Raw genomic sequence first — 23,081 nt, 5'->3', positions numbered from 1 at the left:
CCTTATGGACAACATGGCCGCCATGTCTCATGTCAACCGGCAAGGGGGGATGAGGTTCAGAGCCCTCATGGGAGAGGCTCTACGGTTGGGGTTATGGGCAGAGAAACACCTGTTGTCGATCTCGGCGGATCACTTCTCCGGGATCAACAACTCCCAGGCCGACTGGCTCAGCAGGAGCCTAGTCGACCAGGCAGGATGGTCCATTCCTCCATCTCTATTCAGGTACCTTTCCCTCAGATTTGGAACGCCGGAGGTGGATCTCTTCTCCACTCCTCAAATCGCCCAGGTCACCAGATTCTTCACCAGGTTTCCTTGCCAGGGAGTGGAGGGGACCAATGCCCTTCGGTGCAGATGGCCCAAAAGTCTATGACTTTCCCCAGCTCCCCATCATTCCGGCAGTAATTCGGAAGATGTTGGAGGAACGAACGGAGCTCCTCCTCCTGGCACCCTATTGGCCAAGGATGCCCTGGTTTGCGGACCTGGTCAACCTATCGGTGGCTTCTTCTTGGAGGATCCCAGCCCATCTAATCTCCCTTCATCAGGGGATTCTGCTCCACCCGGAGCCCCAGTGGCTCAAGCTGACCGTGTGGCACTTGAGCAGCAGCGGCTAGAGGTGGCTGATCTTCCTGAAAGGGTCATCATCACTATCCTGGCATCTCGCAAACCTTCCACAAGGTGCATCTATGCTGCCACATGGAAGGCCCTTTCCCGATGGTGCCTTAGGGAGGGTCTCTCTCTCTCCTGCTTTAGCCCAGTTGGCAGAGGGTCTTAGATTCCTTCAGCATGATCTGGAGAAAGGTTTGGCCCCCAACACCTTACGCAGGCAGGTTGAGGCCCTCTCCTTGGTTCTTTCATGGGGTTCGCTTCCTTCCTTATCCCATCACCCTTCAGTCAGGAGGTTTTTGAAAGGGGCTTCCAACCTGCACCCACTGGTGGTTCACAGGTATCCTTCCTGGGATCTTCATGTGGTCCTTAATGCCCTTACAAAGCCCCCTTTTGAACCTCTTAGAACACTGTCTCTCCGTTTCCTGACTCTGAAGGTAGTGTTCCCCATTTCCATCACTTCAGTCAGGCGGGTATCCAAGCTCGCTGCTCTTTCCATCAGACAGGACCTTTGTTCCTTTCATGATGATAGGGTTGTCTTCAGTCTGGACCCCTCATTTATTCCAAGGGTTAACACCTGTTTCACAGGTCCCAGGACATTATGTTGCCTGGCTTCTGCCCCCTCTCGCAGCATGACTTAGAGCAGCAGTGGCACACGCTAGACATAGGTAGGGCTCTTAGAATATACATTAAGTGCACTTCCTCCTTCAGGAAGTCTGAAGCCATTTTGTTTCCTTTTCCCTTCTCACTTGGGGCACAAGGCCTTCTCCTACTATTAGCAGGTGGGTCAGATCTTGCATTGAGCAGGCCTACAAAGCTGCGGCCCTTCCAGTTCCTCGAGGTCTGACGGCGCACTCTACCAGAAACGCGGCCACTTCTGCTGCCTGGGCGACCCAAGCATCCTTGGAGGAGATCTGTCGTGCGCCCACGTGGACATCTCCGTCTCCTTTCATCAGATTCTACCGTCTGGATGTCTTTGCCTCGGCAACTGCAACCTTCGGCAGATGGGTGCTTCAACGAGTGGTTCAACAGTCAGTGTGATGAGCCGGACGAGGACCCGCCCATGGACATGCAAGCTTTGGTATGTCCCATCCTGGGCTCTCGATGCACCACGGAGGAGAATGGGCATTGGTAGAAGTTACCCTGAACGCCCTTTCTATCTATGCTGTGAGAGAGCCCAGCCCCTCCCTTGATTTGTCCGGAGAGGGTAAGTCATATTTCTGTATTCATTTGTGCTTTCAGAGACACCTTTCAGTCTGTCAAGTATCTTTGCCAAAGCTGGGGTCTCTTCCGGGGGCTGGCTTTTATATCTTAGTACAGATTCAGCTAAATGATGTCATAGGAAGGAGTCAACCCATCCTGGGCTCTCTCGCAGCATAGATAGAAAGGGTGTTCAGGGTAACTTCTACTAATGCCCACTCTATTCTGATGCCTAAGCCTTGTCAGTACCAAAATGCATATTCCATGTTTCTTTTCATGAGTCAGCTTAATACTTTGTTGTTATTATTAGTCACTGAATCAGTATAATATTTTTATTCATGAATACCTTAGAGAAAGCTATTTGTTTCTAATTACTCAGATAATTATACCTGCAACATAAATTCTAATTTAATAGATAATGGATATAAACTGTTGGTTTATTTCTAACTTTCGTGCTTCACAAGGAGACAAAGCTACAGAAATTTCACTATAAGTACAGATATTCATATTTCAGATGGATCAGTGTTATTGCACTGTGCATCCATAAAGTAATAAAAAAACAAGGTAAAGGCCTTTGGATACATGAAAACTTTCATTGCAAATAACAAGGTCTGAACTGTACGCACAAAACTGTATATAATAAATCATGGATAACAAGGGCCATGTCAAAACTAGAAAATTGCTAAACCAACATACCTAAGCCAAAGCAAAAGGGACCTACTTTAAAACAGAAAAATCGTTCACCATTTTATTTTCATAATTTGATTTAACAAAACATCTTTTAGAAAGTGGTCATATAGAATCAAAGAGGAAAAATATAGCCGGTCTTCTATTAATCTTAAAACAAGTTACTAAGCAACTATGTTTCCTGTGCATTAAAACTCCCAGAGAGGAAGGATTTCATGGTCTCCTCGGCCATTACAATTATAATTAGACATTTTTCTATCCAATATTCAATAGGCTAATCCCACTGTTCTTGTTAATTTTCAGCGGATCAAATAAAAAATTGTTCATTGTTTTATTTATGTTTGAATATTCTGAGACTTCATATAAGTTCTTAATCTTCTACTTTTGTATCTTGAATTACTGACCTTTTAAAAAATATTTCTGCAAACTACTACAAATGCAGTACCAGCATTCTGATTTAAAAGCAATATGTAACTCAGGATACAAGAAAGGGCATTCATTTACAGATATAGATACTACAACTCAGCTTGAAATTTTTATCATAATTCATTGTGGCACCATGTGATCTGCAATTTTACAACAATTTTTATGATGGTCATCAAGCAAGACACCATGATCATTAAATAAATCATGTGGTCATTAAGCAAAACACATGGTGGTTAAACAAATCCAGCATAACTAATGTGATGGGGGGGGCATTTTCTGATAGTAAATGATAAAAACATAACAAACCATGGACAAGTGACTACAGAACACTGCAACTAATCATAAATGTGAGCAGCTGCCAAATTTATTTATTTTTATTTGTTAAATTTATTTACTGCCTATCTTGCCATGGGGCTGTTCTAGGCGATTTACAATAATGCTTGAACTGAGATCAGTGTGTGTGTATGTGTGTGTGTGTGTGTGTGTGTGTGTGTGTGTGCAAAGACCTACTATACAGCACTGTGCACTTTTATTCTGATTTTTATTCCATTTTATTCAATCCAATTAAATTTTGTTTTTAAGATGATATCATTAGAGAATCTTTTTTTTTCTTTAGCCAAGAGCTCAAGGTTGTTAAACTTACTAAGATCAGACTAAAATCTGATATGATACTCAAATATAGTTACAGAATAATTAGTGTCTTATTATTTATCAAGTTGTAATTCCAGGAAAGAAAACCATATTTGAAGATACCCCTTACAATTGGTTTTTGGCCCTTAAAATAGCTGTCTTAACTTCACCTACCAAGAACCAAATATATGCACTTTTCTCCACTGATTTAACTTTACATTCTCACAACCTTGTTAGTTTCCTCACCAAAATATATATAATTATATTTATTTTACTAAAAATATTCTTTTCCCTGTAATACCCACAAATTGCCTTCTCTATGCAAAAAGAAAAATATAATGTGTTCCTTTTGGCATGCAAATGTGACATATGTTTGTCACCTCAAAACCTCAACTTCAACAAGACCAAGGGAAAAGATATATTACTTTTTATTTTTTTAAATTTTGTAAAATAAGTAAAAAAATGGAATAGAATCTCTTTTCTAAAAGTGGATATACTGAACCCATAAATACTACAGTATAAATACCCTATATGTTAGGCAAGCATCTAATAGAAAACCCCCCAAAATACTTAAATAGCTACACTAAACTAACAAAACCTTTTATAGGTTGACCTCAACCTACGACAATTGGGATCATAATTTCTATCATAACTTGCTATCATGAAGTAAGACATCACATGACGGGACTGACTTATAGCAATAGCACTTAGACTTATATACCGCTTTATAGTGCTTTACAGACCTCTCAAAGCAGTTTACAGAGTCAGCATATTGCCCCCAACAATTTGGGTCCTTATTTTACCCACCTCGGAAGGATGGAAGGCTGAAAGTGTCTGAAAGCAGACACTTCTCATTGAAATTGTTAACCAAGAATTGTGGGTCCTCTCCAAATCCAAGCCATTCTGGGCTTCATACCTCCCATCCCTAAACCTCAGTAAGGTATAAAAGACTGCCTCCAACTGCCTTCACTTGCCTATCTGTCCCACCCATCTATGTTCTTTGGGCTGCCCTGCACTGCGCCTTGTATGACAGCAAGCAGTCCCAGAAATACATGGCTCAACCAGCTGTTTTGTCTCCTAGTTGCTATGTTTAAAAAGGAGGCATCCAAGTAGCAAAATACTTCCCAAAGACAACACAGCTTTAGTCACTGTCTTTTCAGCCCCACTGTAACTGTGAACAATCACTGAACAAGTCATAAGTTGAGAACTACCTATTATTCAATTGTCCCTATCTGATGAAAATTATCAATTATTAGTAATAACTAATGTTGTGGATTCACTTTGCTTCTCTATAAAAAAAGTTACCTGTCATTTATGATCCAATTCAGACACAGATTGAGAGAGGTAAGGTTTCTGCATTTCTTTACTATCTCCATTACAGTTTCATTATCCAGTTCTGTGATATGACGTAAGTCCAAGCTGGAAAGGTTTCTTAGCTATTAAGATAAATAAAACAGAAAGTAAAATATAAGCATACTTAATTATTCATATACTTATATGCAATGTTCTGCCTTCCATTGTATTTTTATCTTTTTTTTTAAGAATAATTCCAAGTTCAAAAAATTTCATTCCAACTGAAGATAAAATTATTTTGTACTTGTAAACAATTCCAAAGTTCTTGTCTATTGATTATTATGGTTGAATTAATATAAAATATTTATTAATGTAAACATTAACAGTATAACAATCACTAGTTATATAACATCTTGATTTTTTAAAACAATATTTTTTTCAGTATCTCATCTCTCAAGGATGAACGTTTCCTCAAGTCTGTGGAAAATCTCTGATACAGCATGGATTTTCAATGGGAGGAAATGTCAAACTTCTAATGATAAATTAGAGGTAATAGAAATTAGAATTAAAATTGCTGAGAAAAACATCAGCAACCTCAGTTATGCTGATGATGCACTTTAGTATCTGAAAGCAGAGAGGAATTAAGGAAATTCTTGTTGAAGGCAAAAGAAGAGTCAAAAGCCAATCTGCTATTCTAATTTTAAAAAAAAAACACTATGATTTTGTAAAGTCAAGGTCAGTTTTCCCACTTGCAGTGTAAAAAGGCTAGATGATCAAAAAGGATGAATTAAGAAAAACTGATGTCTTTGAACTGTGATGATAATAATGAATCTAAATATCAGATATTTTGGACATACAACGTGAAGCAAAAAATTACTAGAGAAGATCTTGGTGCTTGGAAAAATGGATAAATATCAAAAAGGTGGCCAAGAGAAAACAATAAAGCTACATAGCATATGGGGCCTGGCTACCTACAGAACTATCTTCATCCTATTACATCGACCCATTCCACCCAATCAGGCAGTGAAAGTATGTCATAGATACCATCAGTTACAGACTTTTGTTTGGCAGGATCTAGGAAGAAAACCTTCTCTGCCATCATCAGTGCCTGTGGAATATTCTCTCTCTGGAGGTGAAATAGGCCTCAATTCCCATGGCCATCTAAAAAGGAGTTAAACATGGCTCTACAGCCTTCTGTGGGAAGTCAAGAAAGGTAATGCGGCCATGGCGCTCATTGGTGCCCTGAACTTTTGCCCTTTGCATTTTGATTAACTTTTAACGTGGTTCAATCAACTTTGGCTCCTTTTAAATTCTAAATTTTTCAATTCTTGTATGCTGTTTTTATATATTTAACATTTTATATTTATATTTATGTGTATTTATTTACATTTATATTTTAACGCTGTCCTGTCTGATAGAGTAGGGCAGTTCAAAAATGTGAAAAATAAATAAAATAGATACTAATATTTATAAACATAAATCTATAAAAAAAAATAAAAGGCAGCTATTGACATATTGTCTTGGTGAAATGATGTCCTTTTAAATATCTGAACTAAATAAATATATAATCAAATTAGGCGTGAAGAATATAATACAACAGAGATTTTCCCAGAACAATGAAGCACTTCCATTGGTTTTAAAATACATTAAAGTCATTTAAGTTTTGGTGAATAGAAATGAATTTGAAAGCTACTATGTTTAATCGTGCTTTCAAAGACCACTAAGGACTCGCAGTTCAGCTCTGAGCTACCTATTGGAACCATGTTTAATTTATAAATTGTTTCAACTCTTAATTGTCTATGCTTATTACTAGAATATAAAAATTTTACCACTTTTATAAGAGATGAACACTTCAATTCTTGTAAATGATGCTCTGCCTTTGAATTAGCTTTGCCTACTTTTCACTTACAACCTTGTCCATATAATTTAAATTCTATCTAAGACCTTCAGGTTTTTTTAAAATAATCTTTATTACACGTTTTTCAAACATTTACACCACATTTCCATTTCTGACAGTGCTTTAGAGTAGGCAGGCTTCTTTCTTATTTACATAGTAATACTTTCATTTTCATTTTCAATTCCTGGTATATTTCTCTAATATTTTTACATTTATATTTACCTTTTTATAATTCCTTATATATACATTTTCTGCAACTCTTAAGTAATTTTTATACATATTCCTTACTTTTCTCCTCTAGCTACTCCTATCATATTATAAGATACGTCAATCTTATAATATTCTGTTTCCTCCTTGCTAAGACCTTTAGTTTTATTCAGATTGCCTACTAATGCTATAGTCAGTATTCATGTTTCAAAGTCACATTATTAGCAAAAACCAAATAATTAGTTCATGGAAACAAGTAAAAATGAAGCTAAACACCAAGATTACAATTGCTCATTTGGCCCCATAAAATTAAAACATTGCAGTAGCTTAAAAGGTAATATAATGATGTAATACAACACATTATTATTCTAAATAATTTTATACTACGCTTTCCTTGTCATAGTTGCTGGAATTTGAAACAGGGGAGTTCTAATCTTAAATTTTGACCAGGCTGAACATGAACTGAAAGATGTTTATTTTTAGCAAGATATAGGATACTTCTAATCCTAGATAGCTTGATTTTTCTTACCTTCCACTTATAAATGATTACAGATAAGGGCTAACCTTTGTTCATGTAGCAGCAACCTACAGCTTTGCCAGTTTGGTTCTCTCCCTTCTTCTCTCATCCACTCTCTTCTATTCATACACAGTGTTCTGCTCTTCCTGGATTGGACTACCTCTCCCTGTTGACTGACATGACACTGCTAGAGCCAACCCTTCACCCAATGCCACCCTCTGTTCCTCATAGAAACAGCTGATTAGAAATTCATTCTTTTTCTGTTAACTTGTTATTGTTTGGTTTGAGGCACTATGAGTGAGGGTAAGAGAGATCTTTGAGCCCTCCTGTTGCAAAAATAGTCAGAAGCATGTAGGAAAAAATGCAGTTATAGAATAAAGCCAACATTATGATGAAATTATAATATTAAATAAAGTACTAACACTGCCTTTTCTGATATAATAGAAACTACATAACAGATTGTTAGGAATGATAGTCATCTAACAGTTGGGTTGGCAATATATAAAACAGGATAGTCATTTAATACTGTTGTATCTTTAAGAGAATGTTGTAATTGTGATTGGCTGAGGTTCCTCCAACGGCCATAAGATGGAGCCAGAAACCTGGTTTGTTCTTTTTTGCATTTCCTTTGCTTTCCTTTTGCCTTTTGCCTGATCATCATTCTGCTTGAATTACTGTGAGTCTTACAACTATTCGAAAACTCCGTTGACTGAACTTTGTTTATGATACTGGTAAGAAAAGGACTTCATTTTTTGATTATCCCTTGGCTGATTATTTTGAATACTAACTGCTTTAATCGTGTATGATTTGGACTGTTTGTTGGAGTTTGTTTATTCATTTACAGGAAGTAAAATTTACATTTTACTATTCAGTGTATCTGTGTGCTGGTTGTGTGTTATTCATCACCACTCTCACTATGTTTCCCTGAGTGCATATTTCTCCTAACAGGAAATATCTTAACACTGGTTATGGGCCCAGACTCAGATAACTGAGAGTTAATGTGAATACACAGCTGTCTACTGTTTAATCGTGAGTTACTGTCCTGGTACAGATGGCACAAGACTCGTCAACAAGTCTATCACTGATAACCTGGTTGGATGGAACGAACTATGTTTCCTGGTCTATGAAGTGCAGTCTACTTCTGCATAGGGAAGGGTTATGGGCTGCAGTTCAGGATCCACCAGATGTAAATGCTTGGGATCCAGATGAAGAGGATGATGCCAAAAAGTTAGTTGACTTTAAATGGAACAATGAACGAGCTCTTTGTATAATTGGACTAACACTGAGTGACCAGCAGCTAGTCCATATTCGTGGAGAAGAGTTTGCTGCTAGGTGTTGGGAGAATTTGAAGAGGATTTATGTTCGTGACAGTGTAGGTGCACACATACAACTTACACATAAACTGTTTAAAGCATGTCTTCTGAAAGGTGGAGATATGTTAGCTCATTTGAACTTCATGAAAAGAACTTTTCAAGAGCTATATGAAAAGGAACTGATTTTTTCAGAGCTGCATCAGGTTTACATCATTCTTTCCTCGTTGGATGAAAGTTATGATGATGATTACGTATTTTCACTGGAAGTCCTGACCAGAAATGAAGTGACATTGACTGACATAACCAGACAATTGTTAGAAGAGGCAAGAAGAAGGCAGGATAGAAACCAACTGAGAAAGAAACAACTACAAGAAGAGGATTTGTTTTCAACTGCCTATACTGTTAGGAAATGTTTTTCCTGTGGGGCTAGGGGACATATAGCTAGATTCTATAAGAAGGACAAATGACAGAATACTGGTAATCAACAGAAGGCTAAGAAGAATGCTAATTTAGCTATGTCTAGCAATTCAACTGTAAACCATGATTTGTGGGTAGTTGATAGTGGAGCATCGCAGTGCATTACTAGAAATAGAGACAGGTTTATAAAGATGTCCACGAGTAAGCAACATGTATCACTGGCAAATGGATGGAAGATGAAAGCATCTGGTGAAGGTACTACATATTGTTCATGTGTAAATGAGCATTTATCTATGTTATATGTACCTAAACTGAAATTTAATTTGTTATCAGTAAGGGCTTTAGTTAATATTGGTTATGCAGTAACCTTTAGAGGAGATAACTGTATAATAGAGAAAGAGGGTAAAAGTGTTACTGCTACTTTAGAGAATGATTTATATGTGATACATGATGACCAGTGTTACTGCTACTTTAGAGAATGATTTATATGTGATACATGATGACCAGTTGCAGATGGCTAACTCGGTTTATAACAATGTTAAGCTACATGACGAATGTATACATTTACTGCACAGACGTCTAGGGCACATTAATTTCACAATGCTGAAACAAACTGTTAAATTGTCAGAGGGAGTAAAATTAAAACCCTGTAGCAAATACTTAAACTGTTATGCCTGTAACCAGGAGAAAAGCAAGGTTACTCCAGCAAACAGACTGAATGGGTTTAAGACCAAAGAACCTTTAGAGGTTGTTTTTGCTGACATAACTGGTCCTAAGAAACCCAGTTTGGGAGGTTCCTGCTATGTTTTGAGTATAATGGATCATTACTCACGGTATGGTTTCTGCTATCTAATGAAAAATAAAACAGAAACATTCCAACATTTCTTTAACTGGCTAAGATTTGCTGAAAGGAAAATGAGACATAGGGTAATTAACGGGACTGAGTATATTAACACTAGATTCCAAACGATGTTGAAATTGGCTGGTGTCAAGCATAAACGTTCTGCCCCTTACAGGCCACAACATAACTCATTTATAGAACAAAGGGGGCAAACGTTACAAGCCATGGCTCGCACTATGTTATCTGATTCAGATTTGCCTGAAACACTGTGGATTGAGGCCATAATGTGTGCCAACCATGTTTTAAATAATATGGTGAACACAACAACTGGTGAATTGCCATTCACTCATTGGCATGGCGGAAAACCAAATTTAAGTTATCTACATGCATTTGAAGCTCCAGCATGGGTACATATTCCCTCACAAGTAAGACTGAACGGGCAACACAGAGCTAGGAAATTATTTTTCGTAGGTTACAAGGCCAACCATAGATCATTTAGATTCTGGGCTCCAGGCACAGCTAATGTTTACTGTCGTGCTAGTGCTAAATTTCCTGAACACGTTAGGTGGCATAAACTAGAACAGGAATACAACAATGATGTTGTTATCAACATCCAAGTAGTCCCTAACAATGAGATAGTTAAACCACCAATAGCCATTAAAAAGGAAGAACAGGCACAGGAGGAGGCAGGAGAACAGGAGCAGGTGAAACATGAGAGTCCACCAGTAAGCCCTGAGTTGCCTAGATGTTCAACCCATGTAACACAACCACCAGATAGATATCAGGCTAGTACAGCATGCCAAGTAAATATAGTTCCTACTAACTACTGTATAATGAACTGAAACTGTATCCTTCTAAGGTTCAGGCTGCTTGGCAGGAAGCAATGGGTAAGGAACTGAAATCCTTACAAAGGTTGGAGGTATATGAAAATGCTAGGTTATCACCAGGTAAGCATGCCATAGGGTGTAAGTGGATTTATAAAATTAAGACAGGTGTGGATGGGACTGTTACCCATAAAGCCAGGTTAGTAGCACAAGGGTTCGATCAGTCAGCCAATGACTACAGTGAGCTGTTTGCACCTAGTCTGAAGGCAACCACATTACGAGCAGCATTAGTATGGGCAGCTAAGAAGAAATACACAATAAACCATTTAGATGTTGAGACGGCATATCTACATGCACCGTTGCAACACACTATATATTTAAAGAAGCCTTTGGGTATAAAAACTGATAACAAAACTGATTGCTGGAGATTGAAAAAGAGTCTTTATGGCTTGAAGCAATCAGGCTATGAATGGAACCACTGCATAGTGAAGAAATTAACAAAGATAGGTTTTGTAGCTGGCATGGCTGATCCATGTTTATTCAAAAAGGAAAGTGATGGTGTAGTTTCATTGTTGTTATTGTTCACTGATGACATAGCATTAATCACTAAAACTGAGCAAGAAGCTACTGGGATTATTTCACTGTTAGAGCAGAAATTTAAAATCAAACACTTAGGTGAGATTAAACAGTATCTTGGTTTGAAAATAGATAAAACTAAGGGAGGCTACAAAATCTCATAGGCAGATAAAATTAACCAGTTACTGAAGAACTTTAAAATGGAACTTTGTAAACCGGCTAAGACACCAATGAGCCAGGAGTTTAGCCACAGTGATGTGCAAAGTCCTGTTTTTGATAAAGACATTTATCAATCATTAATTAGTAGTTTATCCTATCTTAGTAATTGGTCTAGGCCAGGGGTGTCCAACCTTTCACCTTCCCTGGGCCACATTAGAAGATGAAAATTTGGTTTGGGCCGCACATAATTAAATTAAATAATTAATTAAAAAATTAAATTAAATTAAATTAAATTAAATTAAATTAAATTAAATTAAATTATTAATTAAATAATTAAATTAAATTAAATTAAATTAAATAATTAAATTAATAAAATAAAATAAAATAATTATTTATTATTTATTATTAATTATTTATTAAAAATTATTTATTTTTTATTTTATAATTTTCCGGCCAAATTTTGCGGGGTGAGGGGGGGAAGAAAGCTCGCCCACCTCGCGCCTACCTCTCCTCCTGCAAATGCAACAGCGGTGGCGGCGGCGGCGGGGGCAGAAACAGCAGCGGCGGAGGCAGAAGCAGCAGCGGCGGTGGGGGGCAGAAGCAGCAGCGGCGGCGGCAGGGGCAGAAGCAGCAGCGGCAGCGGCAGCGGTGGGGGCAGAAGCAGCAGCGGCGGCGGCGGTGGCAGAAGCAGCAGCGGCGGCGGCGGCGGGGGGCAGAAGCAGCAGCGGCGGTGGCGGGGGCAGAAGCAGCAGTGGCGGCGGCGGGGGCAGAAGCCGCAGCGATAGCGGCAGCGGCGGCAACAGCAGGAGGTGGCGGGGCGGGACTTTTGGGCTGCGGCTGCCCGCCTTTTCTGTTACTCGCCTCGCCCCGCCTCGCGCCTGCCTCCCCTCCTCCTCCTCGCTGGATCTTTCATGAAGGTTGGGGTGGGCGTTGGGCCGCATTATGAGGCGACCTGGGCCGCATGCGGCCCGTGGGCTGGACAAGCCTGGTCTAGGCCATACATAGCATATAGCGTCAACCAATTAGCCAGGTTTTAACGCTGAGCCTACTGAAAGACACTGGCAAGCTGCTAAGCGTGTGTTGAGATATCTTAAACAAACAATGCATTATGCATTATATTTGGAGCCTAAGGATGAACTAAGTTTAACTGCATAATTGGATGGAGGTCTATTCGACAACATCATTGTCTCTATTATGTACAGATTTAGTTTGTTAAAAACAACTATTGATAGATATGGGAATTAATGTAAAAGAACCTATTGTTGTATATGAATTGGTAATTCAGATGGCTTCCAATCTCGCTGTAAAGGCAAGATCAAAACATACGAATCTACGATATCTGAATGTGAGACAGTATGTTCAAAGTAAAATGATTAAACTGGAGTACTGCATGTCAGAAAATAACATTGCAGATCATTTTACAAAAGCCCAAGGCACTGTAAAACATAAGGCTTGCTGTGAGGAATATAAACTTAAACTGTAAGGTTTTATATATTGTCCTACCCAAAGGGGAGAATGTTAGGAATGATAGTCACCTAACAGTTGGGTTGGCAATATATAAAACAGGATAGTCATTTAATACTGTTATATCTTTAAGAGAATGTTGTAATTGTGATTGGCTGAGGTTCCTCCAACGGCCATAAGATGGAGCCAGAAACGTGGTTTGTTCTTTTTTGCATTTCCTTTGCTTTCCTTTTGCCTTTTGCCTGATCGTCATTCTGCTTGAATTACTGTGAGTCTTACAACTATTCGCAAACTCTGTTGACTGAACTTTGTTTATGATACTGGTAAAGAAAAGGACTCCATTTTTGGATTATCCCTGGACTGATTATTTTGAATACTAACTCCTTTAACTGCATATGATTTGGACTGTTTGTTGGAGTTTGTTTACCCGTTTACAGGAAGTAAAACTTACATTTTACTATTCAGTGTATCTGTGTGCTGGTTGTGTGTTATTCATCACCACTCTCATTATGTTTCCCTGAGTGCACTCATTCTCCTAACGGGAAATACCTTAACACAGATCCTATCCTATGCCTTAGTGGATGGGTTTAGGAAGCAATTCTGAAGAGCTGAAGCAAACTGTGGTGGCACATCTTAAGCTCCAAACTGATAAATCAAAAAGAAGATGCAACATTTTTCAACTGTTCTTAAAGAAGTCAAAAATGAAAATGTCCAACTTGTAATATGTCTTTTAACATTAGCCTCTGGATTAGAGGATTAGAAGTGGCCAATAACTACTCAAAAAAAGTGAATCAGGGAAATTACAACTGGTATTATCTCTTCTCTGTATTAGTGGAAAACAAGATTTATTCACTAATTGCATTTATATTTCACCTTTTGTCTGGAGCTCAGGATGACATTCTTCCTCATTTTAACCCTACAAGAATTATACTGGGCTGAAAAAGAAGAGAATTGGGACAAACAGAAAGTTCTCACAATGAAGGGACGTTAACAATGAAACCCTGCATAGATATCAGAAACATTCATTAAAATTATGGATGAAAAACCTAGATCTTGGGGTGAAATTTCTTAATTATATCAAATTATTTCTTTTAAAGTTGACAGAAAGGAAAAGGCAGAGAAAAAAGTTTAACAGTAATCCACACACTGATGAAAAAGAATGAAAGTGGTAAATCTGATTCATTATAAACATTAATCACAAGTAGTCCCTGACTTACAACCAATCACTTATGACTGGTCAAAGTTATGATGGACCCCCCAAAAAAACTACTAATGACCCAATTTTGGTTTCCAACAGCTGCATACATTCCACAGGCACATGATCACATTTTTTTTTAGCAAAAAAACAATCATAAGATCACATAAATGACCCTGGCATCTGCTTAATAACTATGGCATTTACTTAATGACTGGCACAAAAAAAATCATAAAACTGAGTCTGGTGACGTGAGCACTTTGGCTTATGACCATCTTAGCTAAGAATGGAAATTCCAGACTCTATTACAGTTGTAAGTTGAAAACTACCTGTGATGAACATAGATCCCTAACAACATAATACACCGATGACTCTGCTGGGAATCACCATATAAATTTAACATATTATTATTATTATCTAAGCTGATGTGAATTGACAAGGAAAGGGAGCTCTAAAGAAGGAATATGTTTATTTGAAAGAGCCCTGAACAAAACAAGCTTCACTACTAAATAGAAAAGGCGATGAAAAGAAATTTGCTTCTAAGTTCTTGCTATGGGAAGGATTGTATAGCCTATATGTGTCCTTTGTTTGAATTATAGCAGTCCATCATAGTTTTAAGCATTCTTGCGAGAGCTTCCATCCATCACAAAACTGATCCTTATTCCTTAACCTATTCCTTTATATGTAACTTAATCAATGTTGATGCATCTAGCAAGAGTTTGTTTAGAAATATCAGTAAATAACCTAGGTAATATACTTACATTAGTAAGATGTATCACTCCTTTAGATGTAACAGAACAGCCCATAAACCCAACATACTGTAACTCGGGACAATGCTCAGCAAATGCTTTAACAGACTGATCAGTTACCTAAATAAAGAGAGAAAAGAAGTTTACATTGTTCTGAATTCTTAAATATTCAGAGTCCAAGAAAACATTCTAAGGAAACGCATGATGGCTTGCAGGATCTTTTTTTAACTATAACAGCATTAAAAATGGATCTTAAAGACATTTGGGTAACAAAGAACAAGATTGAAAAATATTTCCTTTTCAATAAATATAAATAAAATATACAGAATCAAAATAGAAAAATTGGTTGTACTTGTAAGGATTATAAAATAAAAATAAATTCTCCATTTTTATTGAAGCCTAAACTAGTAACCAGAAGTTACTAATCTCTTTCAAAGCTAGCAGAACACCAGAACACACTTAAAATACCCAAACATTCAATGTTTTTGGAATCCAAAATATACCTAAGGCAGTACACATACATCTTCAGTTAATTTTGAGAAAGGATAAGCAGTCAAAGCTCTTGCAGGCAAACTAGATGAATTTGCTTGCTTTTGGGTGTATCTTTGGTGATAAACTATTTTGGTAGTATCTTGTATAGAATTAGGGAGTGTTTTGAGCTTGTGAAACCCATGGAAATATAAAAGGTTCTCTTTAGCTTGAACTCTGCTACCCATGAGCTTGATCCATGCAGTTCCTTGCTCCTTTGGTGAGCAGGCAGGGTGTAAATAGCTGGATAAGGGAAATTATTAATGCTTCTGCCTGCTTTGAGACAGCAGCATAACCTCTCCTCTCTCAAGCCTTTCCTGGACCTAATCCTTTTTGAAAATGTTTCTAATATCTAATATTTCACTTTTAGAAAAAACAGTATATTCTAATCCTGTCAGAATTTTAGTATTGGTCAGTCAATGATTTTTAATAGGACCTCAGGGGAGTATGACTCTTCTTCTGTTAGATTTCTCAGTGTTCATTATTAAGGCCATGGTATTATTCTGGACTGCCTTAAAAAGTTTGTGAGCTGGAGTTGCTGTTACAATCAGTGGTCATGTGAAGGGAGCACATGAGTCCGTGGAAATTCCAGTGGAGGAGGTCCCACTTGTTCAGTATTCTGTCCAGAGGTGGTATTCAGCAGGTTCTGGAGAACCGGTAGTGGAAATTTTAAGTAATTCAGAGAACCGGTGATTGGCCCCGCCCCCACCTATTCTCTGCCTCCTGAGTCCCATCTGATCAGCTGGGTCTTCTTTTGTTGCCCTGCACAGGAGAACGGAGCTGGAAAGCAGGTTAGTGGGGTGGGGAGGGAATGGAATTTTGCAGTAACCTTCCCCCAGGAAAGGGGAGGGAATGGGGATTTTGTAGTAACCTTCCCCTGGAGTGGGGTGGAAATGGAGATGTTGCAGTATCCTTCCCCTGGAGTGGGATGGGAATGGAGATTTTACAGTATTCTTCTCCTGCCACACCCACCAAACCATGTCACGCCCACCAAGCCACGCCTACAGAACCTGTAGTAAAAAAATTTGAATCCCACCACTGATTCTCTCCCGTTTTTTACTTATACATGAATTATCCATGAAACATCATCTAACAATTTGCCATTGTTATACATTGTCACTGACTAACTGGAGATGCTGCAAAATTAATGGCTGTTATTGTGATTAACTGGAGAGGCACATCAAGTTCAGAGTAACTGATTGCAAGACAATATTGCTAGTATTCAGTAAACATATTATGATAGCTGTTCTTCAGAATTTATACCTCCAAAAGTAGTAATGACAGTTTTGATTCTATTGATATTTATAATCAAGCTCTGATCACCTGATTGGACCACTGTATTGTGCTGTACCCATGGTTACCTTTGGAGATTACTCAGAATTGACAGCTGATACACAACCCAGAATTCCAATATAGGTAGTTCTTGGCTTTTAACCACAGTTGGGACCACAATTTGGTCATAAGTTATTGTGAACATGTATCTAGGTACCCATGTGACTGCTTTGCTTAATAACCACAATTCTAGTACTCCAATTGTTTTAGGCTTCCCACCCTTTCCAAATCATGTTAAGTTTCCAAACTTCAGGCTTTGGGAGCCCTGCATGACTTGAGATGCCTTCAGAGGCTCTGGGCAAACTCTTGAGGAGATCCCAAAGACTGCAGTAACAGGCTTCAGGAAATAAAGCCTAGTGTGACTGGGAGCAGTCTTGGATCAGTTCCATAGGATCGGTTGGATCTCTGTACATCAGAAGAAAAACATCTGCAGAAATGCAGCGCATGATAAATTCTCAGGAGCTCTGTATGGTGGGGCAACTACCAACCATTCCCAAGGCTCATGTGCCTTGAAGAACAGTGCAAGACATTATTTGTGAGTGGCAATAGCAGAGCTAAAATTGATGTAGAGGGCTTGGGGGAGCAGCTGCAACAGTCATAACTTCAGGCAGGGTTCGAAACTTCCTTCATTTACTTGGTGGATAGTACTGAAGTTCTTAAAAGAGACATTTAATGACACAAATTTTCCATATCTATAAAGAACATCACCAGGTAGAGAAAGGTTATTCCTATGATATTCTATACAAAAGAAAGTTGGATTTTGAAGAAGAAAAAGAGTATTGATAGTTTTTGAACTTTGGCATTAGATGGGATTCTTGAAAATAATGTGGATAGTCAAGAAAACAAACAGAATCATACAATAAATTAATCTAGCTTTTTCACTTGCAATACATACTGAAAAATAAAATAAAATTGCATTTACTTAATTGCCCATCTTTTTTCAGTTATATCACAATTATACCACAAGACCACCTTCAGTGTTGACCAGTAACAAGCATAACCACCCACTATAGTATCAAGTAAGTTTTGGAAAGAGACACACAAAAAGCAACATGGCAACTAGGGCTTTAAATGTGACCCCACATCCCTTTTGTTGACCAAAAACAAATACTTTTTATTTAAAAAAAATACAAAAGTTGGCCTTCAAGCAAAGCAAAGCAAAGCAAAGCAAAGCAAAGCAAAGCAAAGCAAAGCAAAGCAAAGCAAAGCAAAGCAAAGCAAAGCAAAGCAAAGCAAAGCAAAGCAAAGCAAAGCAAAGCAAAGCAAAGCAAAGCAAAGCAAAGCAAAGCAAAGCAAAGCAAAGCAAAGCAAAGCAAAGCAAAAGCAAAGCAAAGCAAAGCAAAGCAAAGCAAAGCAAAGCAAAGCAAAGCAAAGCAAAGCAAAGCAAAGCAAAGCAAAGCAAAGCAAAGCAAAGCATCTAGAATCATATTTATTGTCTTTGTTCCCATAAAAAGTAAAGAACATTTTATTTTAGAGACCCACAATTCGGAAAATTGTATTTTGTGAGTAACCATGACCACTACCAGCAACTATTTTATGAATAGGAAACTCTCCCAAAGTGACCATTTTGTGAGTGAATTTATCACGATATGCTCCCAAATTCTAAATATATTCTCAGCTCAAAAGGATTGCCTATTCTTAGCTTACCTGATATACCTGAATGTCAATAAAAGAATTTGTTACATTTTTTTCTTTGTCAATTCTTGGAAATACATTTTCTTTAATCTGATTGTATTGATCTTTATAATAAAATTATCCATTTAGTTTAATTTTTTAAAGTATAGCATTTGGGCATTTCTATAATTATTTTTATTTATTTATTAAATGTATTTATTTATTTTTTAATAATTTTTTAAAATAAATACATTGAATAAATAAGATGGGCAAATTTATTGGCTGCCCATCTTACTGTAAGGTAAGTTACTTGGGTAGCTTACAATATTAATACAATAATCTTGTATATTTTCTTAATTAAACATGGTAGAAATTTCAGCTTTTCAAAGCCTCCTACTAGTATCAAATATAATTTTGTATAATTGGAGCTCTTGGGCTAATTTTTTTCAGACTAACCAGAAATAAACCTATAAACTGTAAATATTAGTTCCTTCAGTAAATAAAAATAGTCTAAAAGTCTCCTCAGTCAGCATTTGCAGTCTCCATGTCAGCATTTCTTACCACTTTAATATAAAAAATTAATGTATTTTCACAGCCCAAGTACTTCATATAGCAATGGATATTTTAACTCTGTACTGTCAAGTAAAATACCAGGGGATTTACTAGATTTTCGATGTATCATCTTTTTATCTCCTAAATGTAATTTGGAAACTTCCAACTGACAATATAATTTTTAAAACTTCAAATTTTTTTAATGAAGTGAGACTGTTATGAAAGAACAGGTAACTCTCTGCAAGGTGCTTAATGCTGAAGTAATTATTTTAAAATTTGGCTACAACTTTTCATTCTACTGGTTTCACTATCTTTCCAGTGTTTCGCATTTGAAAATATTTACTTGTTATCTTGGTAAAGGCAGCTGGTGACTTCACAAAAAAATAGTTTCAGTACTCTCTAGAACAGTGGTTCCCAAACTTTTTCAGTCCACCACCCCCTTGGTGCTACAAACTCATCCTCAATGCCCCCCACCCAGGGGCGGGATTTAAATTTCTGTGGGTGTGGCCTAATTTGAGGGTGTGGTAACGAGATTGGGTGGGCATGGCTTGCTGGTCACATGACTGGGTGGGCGTGGCTTGCTGGTCACGTGACTGGTGGCGTGGCTTGCTGGTCATGTGGCTGGGTGAGCATGGTTTGGTGACTGGCAAACCAAATACAAGTGGTCCTCACTTAATGGCTGGTTGTTTAGCAAGTGTTCTAATTTATGACTGACCTCCCCAGAACTACTTGACCTGTTTTTGGAAGTTTGACAGCCATGCACACACATATACACATACTCCCTTCCAACACTGCTGGAGCAGGTCATTGGACTAGAATTGGCAAAGCATCTCTGATTAGATTCTAGTAGTGAATAAAATCTAATCAGAGATGCTTTGCCGATTCTTGTTGATTTGTTTTATTTGTATTTCTTTATTTTATGTTGCTGAATTGCATTGACATGTGTGTCCCTTCTTGTGCACAACCCAGAAGCTTTTGTGATTCTTTGCAGCAAAAATTACCGACCTCTGGCTTTGCTCTACTTTTCAAACGTGCCGGCACTGCCACGTTCTAGGTGCCAGCCCCGCAGGTCCACCCCATTGAGCCTGCTGCACTGGAGGGACCTGCCCAAGCAAGTCCGAGCGGAGCAGTGCACCAAATCAATGGGGTGAGCCTGGGAGAGGGAAAGAGGGAGAGAGAAAAGAGAGAAAGAGAGAAGGAAGAAAAGAAAGAGAAAAGGGAAAGAAAAAGGGATAAAGAAAGGGGGCATGGAGGGGGGAGGGGCAGAGAGGGAGAGGGAGAGGGAGGGAGGGGAGAGAGAGAGAGAGAGAGAGAGACCTGATGCATCAGATTGAAATGAGGCCTAGTTTAGAGGCCCTTTTCCACACTGAAACATCTTTGCCAGCATCTTTGCCAACACATTGAAACATCTTTGGCTTCTATTAATTAAAGGTTTTGTGGACGAAACATGGCCAAGACTATCAGGAAGCTCTCACATTTTGTTGAGGCTATGAACAGGATCCATTGGACCAGATCTCCACCCTAAAAATTACTTTTCCCCAATGTATTACAGTGCTAATTCTGAAGAAGGTAAAACCAAAATGAACTGGTAAATTACAAGAAAAAAAAAACCACACACACACACACACACACACACCCTTCTAACCCTGCTGGAGCAGGTGATTGGACTAGAATAGATATCTCATTATATTTCTCCTCCCTCCCTCCCTCCCTCCTTCTTTATTTCTTTTTCTTTCTGTCCCTTCCTTCCATCCCCCCCCTTTCTTTGTCCTTTTTCTTTATTTCTTTTCTTTCTGCCCCTTCCTTCTATCCCCTCTTTCTTTGTCCCTTTTTTCTTTCTCTTTTCTCTTTCTCTTCTTCCTTCTCTCTTTCTCTCTCTCTCTTTCCTCTCTCTTTCCCTCTCTCAGGCTCACCCCATTGACTTCGTGCACCACTCAGTTCAGACTTGCTTGGGCAGGTGCCTCCAGTGCAAGGGGCTCAATGGGGTGGAACGCGGCGGCAGGATGTTTGAAAAGGAGACACTGCGTTCGGGGTGCCAACACTGCATTCGGGGCGCCACCCCGCCACCCCGAACATGGCAGTGGGATGTTTGAAAAGGAGAGCAAAGCCACTCTCCTTTCCCAATGCTGCATTCGGGGCAATGCCCTGCCGCCCCAAACATGGTGCGGCGGGATATTTGTAAAGGAGAGCAAAGCCACTCTGGCTTTGTTCTCCTTTCCCAGCGCTGCGTTCGGGGCGGAGCTCCTTGCACCAGAGCATGCAAGTCAATGGGATGATCCTGCAGGGCCTTGCCTCAAACGCGGCGGGGGCGGGATTTTTTCTCATCCCTGAATCGTGCCCTGCTGCTCACCTCCAGCACCCCCTGCCACCTCTTAGTGCCCCCCTGCCGGCCCCCTTGCCTCTCAGCACCCCCCTAAGGCATCCCACCATCCCTCAGGGGGCGGTACTGCCCACTTTGGTAACCACTGCTCTAGAAGTTGCATATTTAAGCAGTTGTTTCTAATTTTCTGTTTAAGCACAATTTCCTTTTGCCAGGCAACAATCAGATCCCACTAATTCCTACTGAATTTGAAGTGAACTAGATAATTGTTTCAAAAAATAAAAAGGGCATTGCTATGTTTGACATAAAACTATGTCCAAATGTGCTTTTAAACAATGAGCATGCACGTTGAAATTAAGAATGCATATTACTTTGTATGACTTACCTCCAATAACAGATGCAATCGTTAAATAACCACACAGGTCATTAAACAGAGCATAAGGTGCCTCAAGAGTGGGAGAGACTCTGGGAGGTCTAACAAAGAGTTAGGTTCACCTGCCCAAGGCCTCCTGAACCTCAAGAGACAACCTGTGCTGTTTCCCACTCCTCAGACTTTCCCACTTAGGCCTGCTTCCCACCTACTTCTCTTCACTTACTTTTTGAAGCTCTCTGCAGCTCAGGAAGTCAGGGTAGGAGGAGGCCATACACAGAATAGTTAGGGGGACAAAAGAAAAAAATAAATAAAGCAAAATAATCCAGTGGGACTTCTGAGTGGAAAACATGATTGTCTAGTCCAGTGGCCCCCAACCTTTTTTGAACCAGGGACCGGTTTCACGATTATTTATTCTTCCACGGAACGGTACCTGAGTAACGCGAGACTCCACCGCCATCGGGACGGCTCTTCATTCGAAGCCGCCCCCCCTTCAACGAAACTAAGGCGCGAGCTCCCAAACACCGCTTTCCAACCGAAAACCCGGAAGCATCGCCTGGTGGCAAGTGCCGCCAACCGCCGCCTTCTACTACTAATCCCTAAAGCAGCGCGGAGCTGCTTTAGCCGGGCTTCTCTCTCCCTTCTTAGTCTCTCTCACCTTCCTCAGTGACCCATCGCCCTTCTTCTTTCCAGCCTTGGGCAAAAAAAAAAAAAATAGACTTGGCACAGCCGGCTAGAAAGCACGCCCGAATTCCTCGCAGCTTCCCACCTCCGACTGCGAGGAAGTGGGCGGCGGGGGGCGAGGGGTGCAAGCATGGGCCGGGAAGCGCGACTGGTCAGGGAATGACCTTTCCCGGGAAAGTCAGAGGCGCAGCAGCCGCCGCCGCTGCTGCTGCTTCCTTGCGCTCTGGCGACGGACGCCGTGGCGCTCCTTCAGCGCCTGTGCTCAATCTGTTCCTCCGGGTCGTGGTGCAGCAGCAGCAGCAACAGCTTTATCTGCGTGCGTGCGTGTGCGTGGTTGGCGGGGAGAAGGAGAAGGAGAGGAAAAGGGAGACTAGCGCTGGGCATACCATAGCGCTCTTTTCTCCCTCTCTCCCCCTCGCGGCGCCCAAGCTTTGAGGCCCGGTAAAAAATGATCCACGGACCGGTACCGGTGGTTGGGGACCGGTGGTTGGGGACCCCTAGTCTAGTCAGTTTCTAAGCATTGGGATGTACTGAGGCAAAATGAGTATCCAAGTGGCAAACAGATCTTCTCCAAACAAGATGAGAGATTACCCACTTTAGCTCCAGAAAGCAGCTTCTCACAGGGAAACACACAATATCATACAAGATCTGCAGGAGCTCTGTAGGTATCTTGATAATAGAAC

The 23,081-nt window shown here is 39.6% G+C and overlaps 1 protein-coding gene across 1 annotated transcript in view; it reads right to left on the bottom strand.

Moving 5' to 3' along the window:
• Nucleotides 1-23,081, bottom strand: part of FBXL17 (F-box and leucine rich repeat protein 17) — a 182,201-nt gene that overhangs the window by 108,610 nt on the left and 50,510 nt on the right. Inside the window, exons 5-6 of the mRNA XM_026673000.2 lie at nucleotides 15,011-15,118; nucleotides 4,852-4,982 (exon numbers count right to left, since the gene is read on the bottom strand). Of these exons, the coding sequence (XP_026528785.1) occupies nucleotides 4,852-4,982; nucleotides 15,011-15,118 (239 nt within the window). The remainder of the gene's footprint in view (nucleotides 1-4,851; nucleotides 4,983-15,010; nucleotides 15,119-23,081) is intronic.

The sequence above is a fragment of the Notechis scutatus genome, chromosome 2 (assembly GCF_049901735.1).
Source record: "Notechis scutatus isolate UNSWTSFEM ecotype Mainland chromosome 2, rNotScu1.2, whole genome shotgun sequence".
Classification (NCBI taxonomy): Eukaryota; Metazoa; Chordata; class Lepidosauria; order Squamata; family Elapidae; genus Notechis; species Notechis scutatus.
The sequence above is the reverse complement of the archived record's forward strand: the minus strand, read 5'-3'. Positions and strand labels throughout refer to the sequence as shown.